Below are 13,863 nucleotides of genomic sequence, written 5' to 3'. Positions count from 1 at the left end.
GTCACGTGCAATAGAAGTAAACACGTTTTTCTGGATGTTGGACCTGCTCCAAACTCCAGCTATACTGGACCCTGTGATGGCTGTTGGGGAGATGAATCTAGAGCAGGGGTTCCCAAACATTTTGGGCAAATGACCCCAAATGGACATCACAACCAAAGAAATATTCCTTCCATGTACCGGTCTAATGGGAAATATTGTGTTGGTCTAGGAAAATAATCCACACCGGAGTGATATGATCCGGCTTGACACGAAGCAGAGGAGTCTAGATTCCAAATTGAACAGTAAAATGATTTCATGAACAACAATTTTACTCATTGACAAACTCTAGCTCTCTTAAAACTTCCTCTGTCGTCATGAGCTGAGTCACAAATAAAATTATTATTATTTTTAAAACTCTTACGTTCAAAACTACTGACTAATCTAGAAAATCCAGAAGGTTGGTACACAAAACAGACCTTTTGACAGGTTTGAAGGCAACATAAAAGAGGTTTTTACATTTCAAACACTAACTGTAATAGGAAAACCGGTTAGTGTTAGAGAAATGGGACTGAGCCATGCTCAGACCCAGAATTTGACGCAAGTGGTGGCTCAACGGTTAAGGCTCTGGGTTACTGATCAGAAGGTCGGGGGTTCAAGCTATAGCACTGCCACATTTCCACTGTTGGGCCCTCGAGTAAAGCCCTTAACCCTCTCTGCTCCAGTGGTGCCCGATCATGGCTGACCCTGCCCACCCGAACTTCCTAACAAGCTGGGATATAAGAAGAGAAGAATTTCACTGTGCTGTAATGTATATGTGACAAATAAAGGCTTCTTCTTCTAAAGGCCTTCCTGACTGCCAGAATCTAAGACACCTGACAGTTGCAAAAGATCAGATTTACCTCAAGGGGATTCAGTGCTAAATTTTACAAAAGCCTGCAAGTTGATCTTCCTCTCCCGTGCAGAAAAAGAAGCAGATGTGGATTTTGAACGTATTAACATTTGAACAGTTTAAATAGTCATAAATTACACCACTTAGAATGGTATAGGAACATCTTTACACGGTTAGTCTCGTTAATAACCCTTATCGTTAAATAAACGTGAATACACACATTAAAAACACACTTTGCTGTCACTTGCTGCTAGACGCAACAGGAATCACCGAGTAGGTTGTCCTGCTGGGGACAGTTCTGAAGATATGTATACGTTTACACATAAAATCATAAAACATGCAGATTTGAAAAAGCTCACCATGCAAACCGCATTTCTTTTGGACAATATAACAATTTAATACAAAAAGAGTTCCAAACAAGTTCTCAACATTTTCATATACATATATATATATATATATATATATATATATTTTTTAGATTTGTGTCATTTATATAAACTGCATTTTCACGGCTGCAGTAATGCTTTAAAACAAACAAACAAACAAACAAGAATAAAATCACCCTCGTCATGTCCTGCCTTGCTAATTTGCATATGCAAATTAGAGCATAAGCGAGACACGCCCTGAAACATGAGTAACCCATTTAAAAATGGCAAAAAAAGGAATCAGTTTTAAAACAACTGCAAAACACGGGAGTCTTTGGATCGTAGAAGCAGAGAAGGAACATAAGAAATGCCTGCAAACGTCTTTGACGGGGGGGGGGGGGGGGGGGGGGGGGGGTGGGGTGGGGGGGTTTAAAAAAAAAAAAGAAATATTGGAAATTATTTGAGCATCACAGATTAGACTGTAGGTAGGTACAGTGTATATAAAATTCTACACACCCTTGTTAAAATGGCAGGTTTTTGCGATGTAAAATCATAATAGAACATTTCGACCTTCGCTGTAAAAAAATAAATGACAAACTGTAAAAAGCTATTGAAAAACAAAACTAATTGTATAAGTGTGCACACCCCTGAACTAATACTTAGTTGAAGCACCCTTGGATTTTATTACACCACTCAGTCCGCTTGGATAAGAGTCTATAAGCTTGGCACATCTTGACTCAGGAATATTTTCCTCACTCTTCTTTGCAAAAAAAATTCCAGATGTGCCAAATCTCCTGTGCACGACCCTTTTCAGATGTTTCTATAGGATTTAGGTCTTGGCTTTGGCCGGGCCATTTGTGATTCCCTCCAGCTTTTACTAAAACCCCAGTTCCAGCTGAAGAAAAGCAGTCCCAAAGCATGATACCGCCACCACCGTGCTTCACCGTGAGGATGGTGTTTTTTTGCTGATGTTTCGTGTTGTTTCTGTGCCAAACATATCTTTTTACAATTACGGCCAATTAAGCTTGATCTTCGTCTCATCAGACCGTAACACATTTTTCCAGATGCTTTTGGGAGACTGGATATACGTGTCTTGCAACCCTGGCCCATAGCCCAGACACATGAAGAATACGGGAGATGGTTGTCACATGTAGGAAGCAACCACGACTTGCCAGAAATCTTCTGTAGGCCTCTTGATAGCCTCCCTGACAAAGTTTTCTCGCTGTCTTCTTTTGCCACATTTTCTCCACTTGTTCATGTCCGTGTCTTCACTGTGTTCTATGGTACATCTAATGCCTTGGACGTTGTTTTGTAGCCCTCGTGGGCTCTTGTGGCCGTGGCTTTTGCACTACGATGCAACCAAGACGTCAGAAAAATCCTAAAAGAACAACTGAGATTTATTTAGCGTTCATCGGAGTCACGTCAGTTGAAGAAACGCGTGTGTACTGACTACTATTTCACACGAGCTTGACGATTGGTTGATTTTATATCCCAGTTATAAAAGAGTGTGCACACTTATGCAATAAGATTAGATTAAGTTTTTTTATTTGTATTTTTCTCTCTGATGTGTGTCACTTTAGTTTTCAGTGGCATTGTATAGGTGGATTTATCATCTTACAGCATAAAATCCTGCTATTTTAACAGGGGTGTGTAGACTTTTTTTTAATTACTATTGTAAATGCAAATGTCTTTAACAAGGAAAAAAAAAAAGAAAAGAAAGAAATATCGGGAATTATTTGAGCATCACAGGTTAACACTCTAGGTAGTTAGTTGAGGAAAAATAATTAAAAAGTTCAATATTTGCGATCTTTCATATTTAAATTATATTCAGGGCACTTCCCCAGACATGCACATGGACATTATGATGAATGCATTTGACAAATTTTTTTCTTTTAAACTACTAATAACTACTGCAAACTATTAATCCCAAGCTTTCATCTGAAGTATTGGGTTAAAAAGGAAAAAAAAAATCATTATTTTAGATTGTACACAATCTTTCTTTTTTACGGCCTTATTTTTAATAAATTGAAATTGCCCCCAGAATTAAATTAAAATGCAATTCAATTACATTTTAAAAAACAAAACAACTTATGTATATTAAACACGGACTCAATGGGTTTAGAAAACAAAATTGAACAAAAGTGATTGTCAGAAAGGAGAGCAAGAAAACTGAATAACAGAACACCACAGTTGCAGCTGACACAGGCGTGGCTAATTTGCATATGCAAATCAGGATGAGGAGATTTGTCATTTAGGAAATTAACATTAAATAAATAAATACTAGAGCGGTTGCTAATTTGCATATGCATTTTAGACCATAACCAGATACATGCCAAATTCTTTTAGCTACTTATCAAGTCACTTGATAAACAAAGCGAATAAAAGAAAAGTCAGGAAAGTCTGTGTGCCTTTAAGTCTAATTACGACACATTTTCATAGTGATAATGTGAATAATCATATTAATAATAATTGCTTTCAGAAGAAAATGAACGATGGTTTCCATGGAAATGGTAACAGTGACTGTGTGAATTTACATAGGCACGTGTCCATAATCAGCTGTACAATCGCAATGTTCTGTTGGTAAAATATCGTCACTACCTCTGTGCTCTGCTCGGGAAAAGGCATCTTACATAGGTAGCATTTTTAGGCAGTGCAATAAAGGCAGTCCCATTTGGAAGGCGTGATAAGAACCACCCGTTTTTAAAAAAATATATCTATTATACTGTGATAATATTGTAAAATATAAACAATTCTCGCTACTGAATATAAAACTGAACATCGACACAGTCCTCGTGTTTGGGGTAAAACTGCAAATGTCTCCAAGTGTGGGCGAGTGTGTGTGTGCGTGTTTCTGGGGGCGCAAGGGGATAAACCTAACTCAGTGTGTTGGACTGATTGTGCTCACTTTGTGCACTTGTGCGTGGTTATTAGAACACAGCCGCTTCCTCCGCGGAGGAAGACTCTATACGAGACATTAATTTACACCCCCCCCGCCCAAAAAAAAAAAAATCAATCAACAAATCTCCCCTCGTTTTGTTTCTTGATAAACTAGATAAGAAGAAGAAAGAGACAAAGAAAGAAAAGAAAAAGGCTAAAAGAAAATGACAGGGATCACTCAGGAAATGGAGGGAACATGGGCATTTCGGTAAAGTCTTCGTTGCTGAAGTTGGCAGACGTATCCAGCATGGACAGAACATCCTGCGGGGGAAAAGAAGATATGTAGAACAGGCAGAGATAAATGCTTCCATGGAGAGCTGAAGTGAATGATATTAATGTCCCGGCTGAGCAGAGATTTGTTACCCATCTCAAACCTACTGATGCCCCCTGCTCCCTATCCTAGTGTCTTTGTGGCCTACTGATGCACCCAACTTACTATGACAGTGTCTGTGCCAGAACCCTATTCCCCACTGTAATGTCTTATGCCTTAACCTAATGCTGTCAAGCTGTACCCTATACCGTACAATCTCAGGCTACAATCCAATGACCTGTTTCAAGAAACGACGAGTGACATCATGTCTATCTGTACAGTCATGTTTACGTTATTTCAGATTTAATGACTGTATGTAGTATGCATGTGCCCATGTAATACTCACGGTAAACATCTCTGGTTGGCTGTTCTGTATATGAGGATGCGCGTCCACTGTATTTTGTGTGTGTGGTTGATTTTGCCACTGCTGCCACGCTGCTGCTGCCTCTGCTGGTCTAGAGGAGAACTGCGGCCCCGACTGGCTCATGTCACCTGTGGTGTGAGAATGAGAGAGTCTGTGTGTGTGTGTTTGAGACATACAGAAAAAAAAAAAAAAAAGAGTTTGTCATCTTTGAGCTCTTACCATATCCGTTTGTGGACTGGTGGTTGCGAGCGTTCATCTGTGAGTAATTAGTCGTGTTGGCTGCAATGCTAGCTGAAGCGCCACCCATTTGTCCAAAAGAGGAGGATGCTGACGAGGAAGGGGCGGAGCTAAAATTTCCCATGGGAAATTGGGGTGACTGACTCTTCCCTGCCTGTTGGTCACGGTCACACACACACACACACACACACACACACACACACACACACACACACACACGTAAGTGCTGTGCAGTGCTTTGCACCATATGCTAGTTAGCATGGTTACCATTCATCATGACCACTGTGGTATTTAAGGACTATTTAAGAGCTGCATAAATAAAGCCACTCGTCCCTTTCTGTTAATGACCTGTGCACTGAAGGGAGCACGTGGTTGTGCCCAGGCTGCAGGGGGCACAGGGTTTGCACTCTGATTCTGAACAGGGCTGCTGCTGTTCACAGGGAGACCAGAGGGGGCGCTCTGACGCGACATGTGTGACAACATCTGGGTTGCCGTAGGCACTTGCCTGGAAAACACAACATGAACATTCAACGCTAATCCATGCAGACATTATTTGTTTATGCTAACGTTCACATACTACTTGTGTGTGTGTGTGGTACCTGAAGGACTCGGTGCGTGTGTTAGCGCTGAACGCGGCAGAAGGAGTATAAACCTGCTGTCCAGTAGGGGGTGCCGCGGAGGACAGAACCTTAGAATGATCTGAAAAAGTATTTGGAGAAAAAAAAAATTCTGGACTATAGAAAACTGTTTCTCCATTTCCATGTAGTATTTACGCTCTGCTGCCCATCTTTGTATGCACCCCGACTGTTTGCTGTGTGTGAGTGTGTGAGTGAGATCAGTCTTACTAGGATCTGGTCCTACTGGCTGCACTGGAACCTGGGAGATGGAACGAGAGACAGGGTGAATACTACATCCATCCAACTATCCGACCATTCATCCATCCATCAGATCTCTGCTTTCTATCATTTTAATCAACACTTATTCCTTTTCAGTAATGGAGAACGTCAGGATACTTTGAATAACTGCTGAAACAATCTTATCTATCCATCTTTCCATCCATCCAACGTTCCACTCAATCACCCATCATTCATTCCAGCAATAACCTTTCTGTCCATCCAGTAGTTCTTCTATCCATCTTTCCACCAAATCATCCATTCATCATTCCATCCATAAATTTTCTATCCATCCAACATACACGTCCCACTTATTCTATCGTCCATCTTAGTGCACGTTTACCTGAGGCAGAGCCACCTGTCCTGCCTCGTAGATTTCCTCTCTCCCTCCTCCTCCGTCCAATTCAGCCTGCTGCTGCTGCTGGAGCTGCCTACAACATAGAGAAAGAACCGAGAGAAAGGAACAGTCAGAACACGCACGCCCTTTTCAATGTTGTCCGCCCGCCACCAACAACCAACAAACCCATCACCCAGCAAACAGCTTCCCGTAACCCTGGACACCGCCTCCGGTAACCACGGACACCCAACATCTACCTGGTGCAGTCATGCTGATTAGAGCTACGCGACACACATAGAGAACGAGCAAGAGAAAGAGTGAAAAAGAGAAGGACTGATGTAGAGGGCAGTCCTTTTTGGGACTTTTTGTGGGGGGGGGTTGTAGCGGGGTTATCGGGTCTCACCTGGCGTGTTTGATCTGCCCTGGGCTGGAGGCTGGGGGGCGGCTGGGGCTGTTCTGCCCCAGAGAGGGGGATAACACCCCTCTGGGGGAGGACATGGGGGGGAGAGCGTCCTGATTCGGAGCTTTACTGTCGAAAAGGGACGGAGGGATTAGCGGAGAAGTGCATATCCGAGGTCAGAGTGGATTCACACCTATTTACACCATCACTGTCCACTTATCCAACGACTCATCAACCTATTACCTCTCCTGCACAACTTTCTTTCGTTCCGGTTATCCGTCCATCCATCCTTCAAACTTCCTATCTGTAAAAAAAAACCTGCATGTATTGTCTGTGTGTTGTGTGTGTTGTGTGCGCACGCTCACTTGACGTTAGTGTTGGTGCAGATGATGTACTCGATCTCCTCCGAGAACGGATTCTGGAAGGTGAACGAGCTCGTCCGCATCAGGATCCACTCGCCTGATTTGGTGCAGAAGCGAAACATCACGGACATGACCTGACCCCGGAGCTTTACCACCTGGGTCAAGGGGGCAAAGGTCAGACCATTGCAACTCGCGCGCGCGCACACACAAACACACACACACACACAATTCAACCCTCATCCTTGACGACAATCAAATTTCAGGGAGTTTATACTACATGCATACTAAATGTGCAGATATTTGATTTGATGATGCCTCATTGGCGCACACATACACACACACACACACCTGCTGGAGGCTGTCCCTCAGGAGTCCCTGGTCCTCAGGATGAGCCAATTCTAGAAAGTTCTTTCCCAGAAGTTCCTACACGCAACATAATATGGACTATAAATACACACACGCGCACACACACACACACACACACACGTTCATCAAGAAAACGGTGTTTATTTCAGCTCTACCTGAGGCTGGTAGCCCACCGTAGCCACGCAGCGATGATCCACAAACGTGAACGTCCCCTGGCAGTTGTGCCGAGAGATGAACTCCACCGGCACCGTGATGGTGCTCATGCTGGTGTCGCTGGGGCAACATGTCACCTAGACGACAGACATGCGGTTAAAGGGGGCGAGGTGAACGAGTTATAGAATCCAGCAATCTCACACACACATATACACACACACACCTGCAGCCTTCCAATGGCGACTAGACAGTACCGGTTGCCCTGTCCGCTCTCGCACTCGTCTTCAGACAAAGAAACGCCTGAGAAAGAATATTCACGGAACAATTACTGATAAGAGTGAGCACTAAGACCCTGGGGATTGGCGCATTCTGGACAAGCTGGTCTGTGCAGACAATAGTGGAACTTCCCTGTTGCGCGTGTGTGTGTGTGTGTGTGTGTGTGTGTTACCTGCAGGAGGCCAGGATCGGATGTAGCCCGTGCAATGCACCACCACGTACTGAGGCTCTCCTTCTTTAACAGGACCCAACCCGCTCCTGATATACAAACACAAACACGGCGTATGTGAGTTTGTGTATGAATATGAAAGAATAAATTTGTTGTTTTTTTTCCAAAAAGGGGGACCGTGAGGGGTATGACCTGTTTCTGCTCTTCAGAATGCTGAGTCTGTCCATGGATATGGGCTCCACAGGACATGAACCACACCTGAAGGACAATCACACAACCATTAACAAAACTCAACATGAGAAGCGGGGTGGGGGGATTCCTCCAAAAGGTACATTCTGATACTCTAACTGAAGCAAGCTCGGACCCTTCAGCCACCAGGAAAAGAACGAGGAGATCGGTCTGATCCTGGAATTGCTTAAAAGATGGGAGTAGAAGCAAAAAAACAACAAAACAAAAACAAAGCGCAGTTTGGTACAGTAAGCTTGAGCTAAGCTCACCTCATCCTGCAGATGAAGGAGCGACGCGCCCCCATGCTCATTCTCACAGACGTCTGGCTTCCCTCCTTCTTCACTGTGCCTGTCTTCAGATCCAGCATGCGGCCTGAGGGAGGGAGGGAGGCAGAGAGAGAGAGAGAGAGAGAGAGAGAGAGCGAGCGCGGAAGAGTGAGTGATGGAGCGAGAGAGAGAGCGAGAGAGAGGGCGGGAGAGTGGAAGAGTGAGTGAGAGAGAGGGACAGTGGAAGAGTGAGTGAGAGAGAGAGACAGTGAGAAATACACATCTCACCGCTGTTGTTGTTGTTGTTCTCAGAAGTGGACAGCTGTTCTCTCAGTTTGTCCTTGTCATCGGGGTGGAGCTGATCATACACAGACAAGCCGAGCCAATCGGACTGAGCCTGGTTCAACACCGGCGTGACCGAGTCAGAGACGTAAACCACACGCCCGCTCTCGCACGACACCACGAACAGGAACCCGTCCGCTGCCTCCAGTATCAGGTGCTTCAACTCCTGCAGCGGTGGAACACAGACAGAGCGAGGTCAGTAGTGACTCAGGGTTTACACAGCCATCGCTTCACATCATTAATGCTGACTTCATCTTCATCATCATCCTCATCATAATCATCCCAGACCCATTAACTACATCACATACCCCCATCTGGCCTTCTGGGGCAAATAGAGAAACCAAGCACCTCTCAGTGCAGGACAAAAAGTCCAGGGGGTGGAGCCAGACCTGATCCAGCTCCTCCTACCTGGGCAGACTCAAGCAAGAAGTGTGTTTTAGGCTGGATGAGTGTGTTCTCTCTCTCGCAATCTCTCTCTCTCTCTCTCTCTCTCACACACACAATCTCTTTCTCTCTCGCAATCTCTCTCTCTGACTGTGTTCCAAACCACACACTAAAGGCTGTTCAATAAAGCCTATTTGAAACCATATTTAGTATTTACAATAACAGGAGGTTTTGGATGCAGTCCTTCTCTTTGGCATAAAATAGATAGGTGTGTGTGTGTGTGGTGTGAGTGAGACCTGATCAGTGAGGAAGGACGGCTTGTATGTGCCGTCTGTGCTTGTGTTGCCGCTGCCCTTCAGAGTCTTCATATGGGACACAGCCATGCGCAGAATGGTGAGCTTGTCCGGTTTCCGTGCCAACGCGTTGCACGTGGGCACCATCTCCGACAGCTCCGTGATGTAGGCGGTCATCTTGTTGCGCCTGCGTCGCTCGATCTCACTGTGATTCTCCCTGGGGTCAAAGGTCACGATGAAGACAAGCGAGATGTGAAATATGAGAGAGAGAGAGAGAGAGAGAGAGAGAGAGAGAGAGATGGTACAATGAGATCGAGTAAAAAAATGTTTAAAAAAAAAAAAAAGGACTGAGAGGAGAAACGAAAGAGAATAAAGAAAAACGTGTGAAAAGTGAAGAAAGAGAAAGATGTCTGATCATTCCAAACGAGAAGACGAGTTCATCTTAAACCAATGGACAGGAGTGTGTGAGTGACAGAACAAGTGAGGGAAGAAAAGATCTCTTCAGAGCGCCTGAGAAGCAGAAACAGAGAGAGAGAGACAGACAGACAGACAGAGAGACAGAGAGAAGAAGGGAAGGAGGGGGAAAAAGGAAGAGAGGTGAAGTGCTCAAACGAAAAGGCTTCAGAGAGCGGACATGCATTTTACAGTGGGATTTCTGTTGGACAGTGTCTTATCTCAGACAGACAGACAGGTCAGTAGACAGAGCTGGAATGACAGACAGAGAGACAGGTGGGTGGACAGAGCTGGACAAAGAGACAGCCAGGTAGTTAGACAGAGCTGGATAGACAGTTTGCTGAATGACAGACACACAGACACTGATGAAGAGAGACAGACAGCTGGGTGGACAAAACTAAACAGAGGCAGACAGACAGACATATCAATCAAATGACAGCAAAAACGAAAGACAGACAGCTACAGAGACAGACTAGTGGACAGGGAGAAAAGTGAACAATCCAACAGAGACAGCGAGACAGACAGACACCTTCACCTCTCCCTCCCCTCAGTACCTTGCGAATCGCTCCTTGTCGTTCGAGTTGCCCGAGTCATCGTCACACCTGAAGTGAGAACAGAAATAAAAGACAGATGCAAGCTTAGTTTGTTTCAAGGGAAAAAGAGAGAGAGAGCTAGAAAACACACAGGAATGAATGTAAATGAGACGTGCGCTCACCTGAAGAGCTTCCCTCCATCATCATCATCAAAGTCGGAGCTGAAGAAGGAGAAACAGAGAGGAGGAAACCATCTCGGTAAATTACGTTTTATTTATTTTAATTCCTACAACGACTACGAGGAATATTTTCACGTAGATTCTGTACAGCGAATAAAGAGGCTCTGTAGAAACCGCACTCACCTGGCGGCTCGTTTGTTACTGCCTTTCGGCACAACGGCTCCGGCGCTGGCGTGAGATCCGGCTGACACGGACATCCCCAGAGGAGACACGTCGGGCATGTCTGACAAAACAAACCCACAGCGCATGTCGGCATGTCTTAAAATACACAGGAAAAACAAACCCGACGCCTCCTTGCGTTCGACTCCGCCCTCACACCGAGCTGCACCAGCTGTTATTAAAGACGCACAGCAGGCCAAGACCCGGACTATTTTTAAACGTTTGTTACCATACGGCTCGTCTAAGGCCGAATCCCAAATGCTGCTTTGACAGAAGAGTTCTCGTTAAAACTAAGATCCTTATGGTCATTGCCATTCCCCCATCAGCCTCGCTTTCCTTCTTGTCACGTTATCATAACGCTGGACACTCCTTCCACAACATGCAGCTTAAAAACGCTCACAATCATTGATTACGGTGACGTTTGCATTGAAGACGTTCATTTAAAGGTTGATGGAAGGAGTCTGCCGTGTCAGTGTTTTCTAAAGCTCTACCTACGTTTTCTCATTCTAAGAGTCTGCGTGCTTCGTTTTCTCTGGAACGATACGATCTGCATTGTTGTTTTTTTGTCTTATTAACAGAAAGAGAGAGAGAGATTGTGTTTCCCCACAATATTAAATGTCGCTATAAACAGATAAAAGTATGATGTGTCGTTCTCTAAATAAATAAAAATAAATCTTGCTTGTTATTGAAAACTCTCTCAAGACCCAGGCAGTTAAAAAAAAATCATATAAAACCTCATTAGATGCTAAAATGTAATTGGATAAGAATGATTAATAGGAATACCGTAATACCGCGATATTAATTCTGAATTTAGTTATCGCGATGCTAGCAACATCCGGGACATTAACTCTACCTAACGTTAGCTTCTGAGCTAAATATAATCTACGTATTAATAATAATAATAACAATAATAATAATAAGAAGAAGAAATAAAACGAATTACTTCGAATACTTATGCTAAAAGGAAATTAAACTTTACGAAGTGGCTCAGTTCATTAACAGTTAATAATTAATAATAAATAATTAATAAACGTATAAACCGCGGATAAGTTTGAAAACACAAATTGGTTTATTTAACCAACATTAACGCGGTTTAAGGTCATTAGATGGCAATCCTGCTACCGCTCAACATTTAAACTTAATATTTAAATTCTGATATGAAAATCTATATTTTTTGTGACATTTGTCGCAAAACTTTTCCCTCTCTTCTACCTTAGCATTAGCTTAGCTGGGCCTGGTAGCATGGCTAGCTAACCGAACAAGCACTTGCTAGTTTTGACAGCGAAGTTTTAACCTCAGAGCAATTAATAAATTAAACACAAGACAAAAATACAATAAATGTGTATAAAAAATTAAACAGCAAAAAAAGTCTCACTAATTAAACACGTATTAACTAGCCACATGCTAACTCTTAACTTTCCCTTTCAACACTTTCTAGCTAGTTTTAAAACAAAAACAATATGACAATAACAACATTATTAAAGGACGAACCCTGACTCCTTCTTATAATAAATTTAATCAATTTATGACTTATAATAATTATTACGTGCTGGATGAGATACCTGGATTGGAAGACGCCATATCCGACTGGAAGTGAAGGTTAGCTAGCTTTGCTAACACATAAACAAAACAAACTAGGTTTACAAAAAAATTAAAAAGCAATCGCTCCAGCTGGCTTATGTCCCTTTTTAATTTTTTTTTAAAAATATATAGACAGATATAATATCACAAATTGAAGTAAATCATTTTTTTTTGACGAAACAGTTATTAGCCGGAAGAATAGTTTTCTCCTTGTGTTTTCCCGTTTAAACCCCCCTCCATGTTGATCTAAGATGGCGCTCTGCTTCCAGGAAAACACGCAAACGCAAACAAACACACACACACACACACACACACACCTCAAACCACACCACAGTTACCTCAGGTTAATTTGTATGTGGAGGATTTCCGCATTTACGACATATTAAAGGGCAAATCCACCCTCAAACCCATTAAACATGTCTAGATTGCAATATTTCTGATGTTTTTAGTGATTATGGTGCTAATCTGTTGGTTAGTGCTGTGTTTCTGTTTTTCCTGTGTGAAGTTTCACCATGTGTCCCACACTGACGTCACAGGGCGATCGACAGTGCCCGTTATTGCTAGCTCTTTGTTTTTTTTGTCCGAAACCAGTCACAGAAACAGAGCTTGGACCCTGCCTTCAATATAAATGGTTATTGAGAACCTATTTAAAACCTGTCAAACTTCATAAAATGTCCGCTAACGTTCCAGATGCGTGTTCTAAATGCTTGGACAATAAAGGTACATTAAATATCACTGCCTCTGGAAGTGTCCAAAAATACAAAACTTATGGAAGGAGGTTATAAAATGTATGTCAGACATGTTTAACATTAAAATCACATTGAATGTGAAACGTTGTATTCTTGGAATATATCCAATGGAGTTTATACAAACATTAAGACAGGTTAAAATTGTAGACTTTGGTCTCATTAGAGCAAAAAGCATTGTGCTGGAAGAGTATGGATGCTCCAACCATGAAAATGTGGGTAGAGTAGATATCAAACTGTATCAGACTGGAAAGGTTAACGTGTATTGCTAAAGGCAAGCAGGAAGACTTTGATCAGCTATGGGAGCCATCCATAAATATCATGTAAAATGGAAATGTAGACCTTACTGAAAAAGACATTTGTAAAGACTGTTTGTAACAAATCCACCCATCTTCTATACCGCTTATCCTTTTCAGGGTCGCAGGGAAACCTGGAGTCTATCCCAGGGGAGCATGGCAGGGTACACCCTGGACAGGGTGCCAATCCATCAACAACATACACATACACACAACCATTCATACACTACGGACACTTTGGACATGCCAATCAGCCTACCATGCATGTCCATGTCTTTGGACTGGGGGAGGAAACCAGAGTACCCA

The 13,863-nt window shown here is 43.0% G+C and overlaps 1 protein-coding gene across 2 annotated transcripts; it reads right to left on the bottom strand.

Moving 5' to 3' along the window:
- Positions 1 to 2,262: 2,262 nt before the first annotated feature.
- arnt (aryl hydrocarbon receptor nuclear translocator) lies at positions 2,263 to 12,836 on the bottom strand. 2 transcript variants are annotated; one of them, XM_053614295.1, is made up of 21 exons: positions 12,497 to 12,836; positions 10,899 to 10,998; positions 10,719 to 10,757; positions 10,558 to 10,605; positions 9,554 to 9,767; positions 8,820 to 9,039; positions 8,535 to 8,637; positions 8,230 to 8,295; positions 8,041 to 8,126; positions 7,816 to 7,892; positions 7,595 to 7,729; positions 7,422 to 7,496; positions 7,077 to 7,228; positions 6,715 to 6,840; positions 6,318 to 6,405; positions 5,927 to 5,957; positions 5,681 to 5,780; positions 5,430 to 5,586; positions 5,064 to 5,235; positions 4,827 to 4,972; positions 2,263 to 4,431 (listed from the first exon to the last, which is right to left on the bottom strand). In XM_053614295.1, the coding sequence occupies exons 1-21, from the start codon at positions 12,513 to 12,515 to the stop codon at positions 4,345 to 4,347; spliced, it is 2,241 nt and encodes a 746-aa protein (XP_053470270.1). In that variant the 5' UTR covers positions 12,516 to 12,836; the 3' UTR covers positions 2,263 to 4,344. The 2 variants fall into 2 exon arrangements, with proteins under 2 accessions (XP_053470270.1, XP_053470354.1); XM_053614379.1 differs by lacking the exon at positions 6,715 to 6,840 and having other exon boundaries at positions 12,497 to 12,835.
- Between the last annotated feature and the right edge of the window lie 1,027 nt (positions 12,837 to 13,863).

This window comes from Ictalurus furcatus, chromosome 1 (genome assembly GCF_023375685.1).
Source record: "Ictalurus furcatus strain D&B chromosome 1, Billie_1.0, whole genome shotgun sequence".
Classification (NCBI taxonomy): Eukaryota; Metazoa; Chordata; class Actinopteri; order Siluriformes; family Ictaluridae; genus Ictalurus; species Ictalurus furcatus.
The sequence above is the reverse complement of the archived record's forward strand: the minus strand, read 5'-3'. Positions and strand labels throughout refer to the sequence as shown.

What these genes read in the sequence shown, in the direction of transcription:
- arnt (XM_053614295.1), bottom strand. An exon ending in CGTCCTTCCTCACTGATCAG is followed by an intron (nt 9,040 to 9,553) that starts GTCTCACTCACA and finishes CCACCGCTGCAG; the next exon opens with GAGTTGAAGCACCTGATACT. An exon ending in GCCAGTAGGACCAGATCCTA is followed by an intron (nt 5,781 to 5,926) that starts GTAAGACTGATC and finishes ATACTTTTTCAG; the next exon opens with ATCATTCTAAGGTTCTGTCC.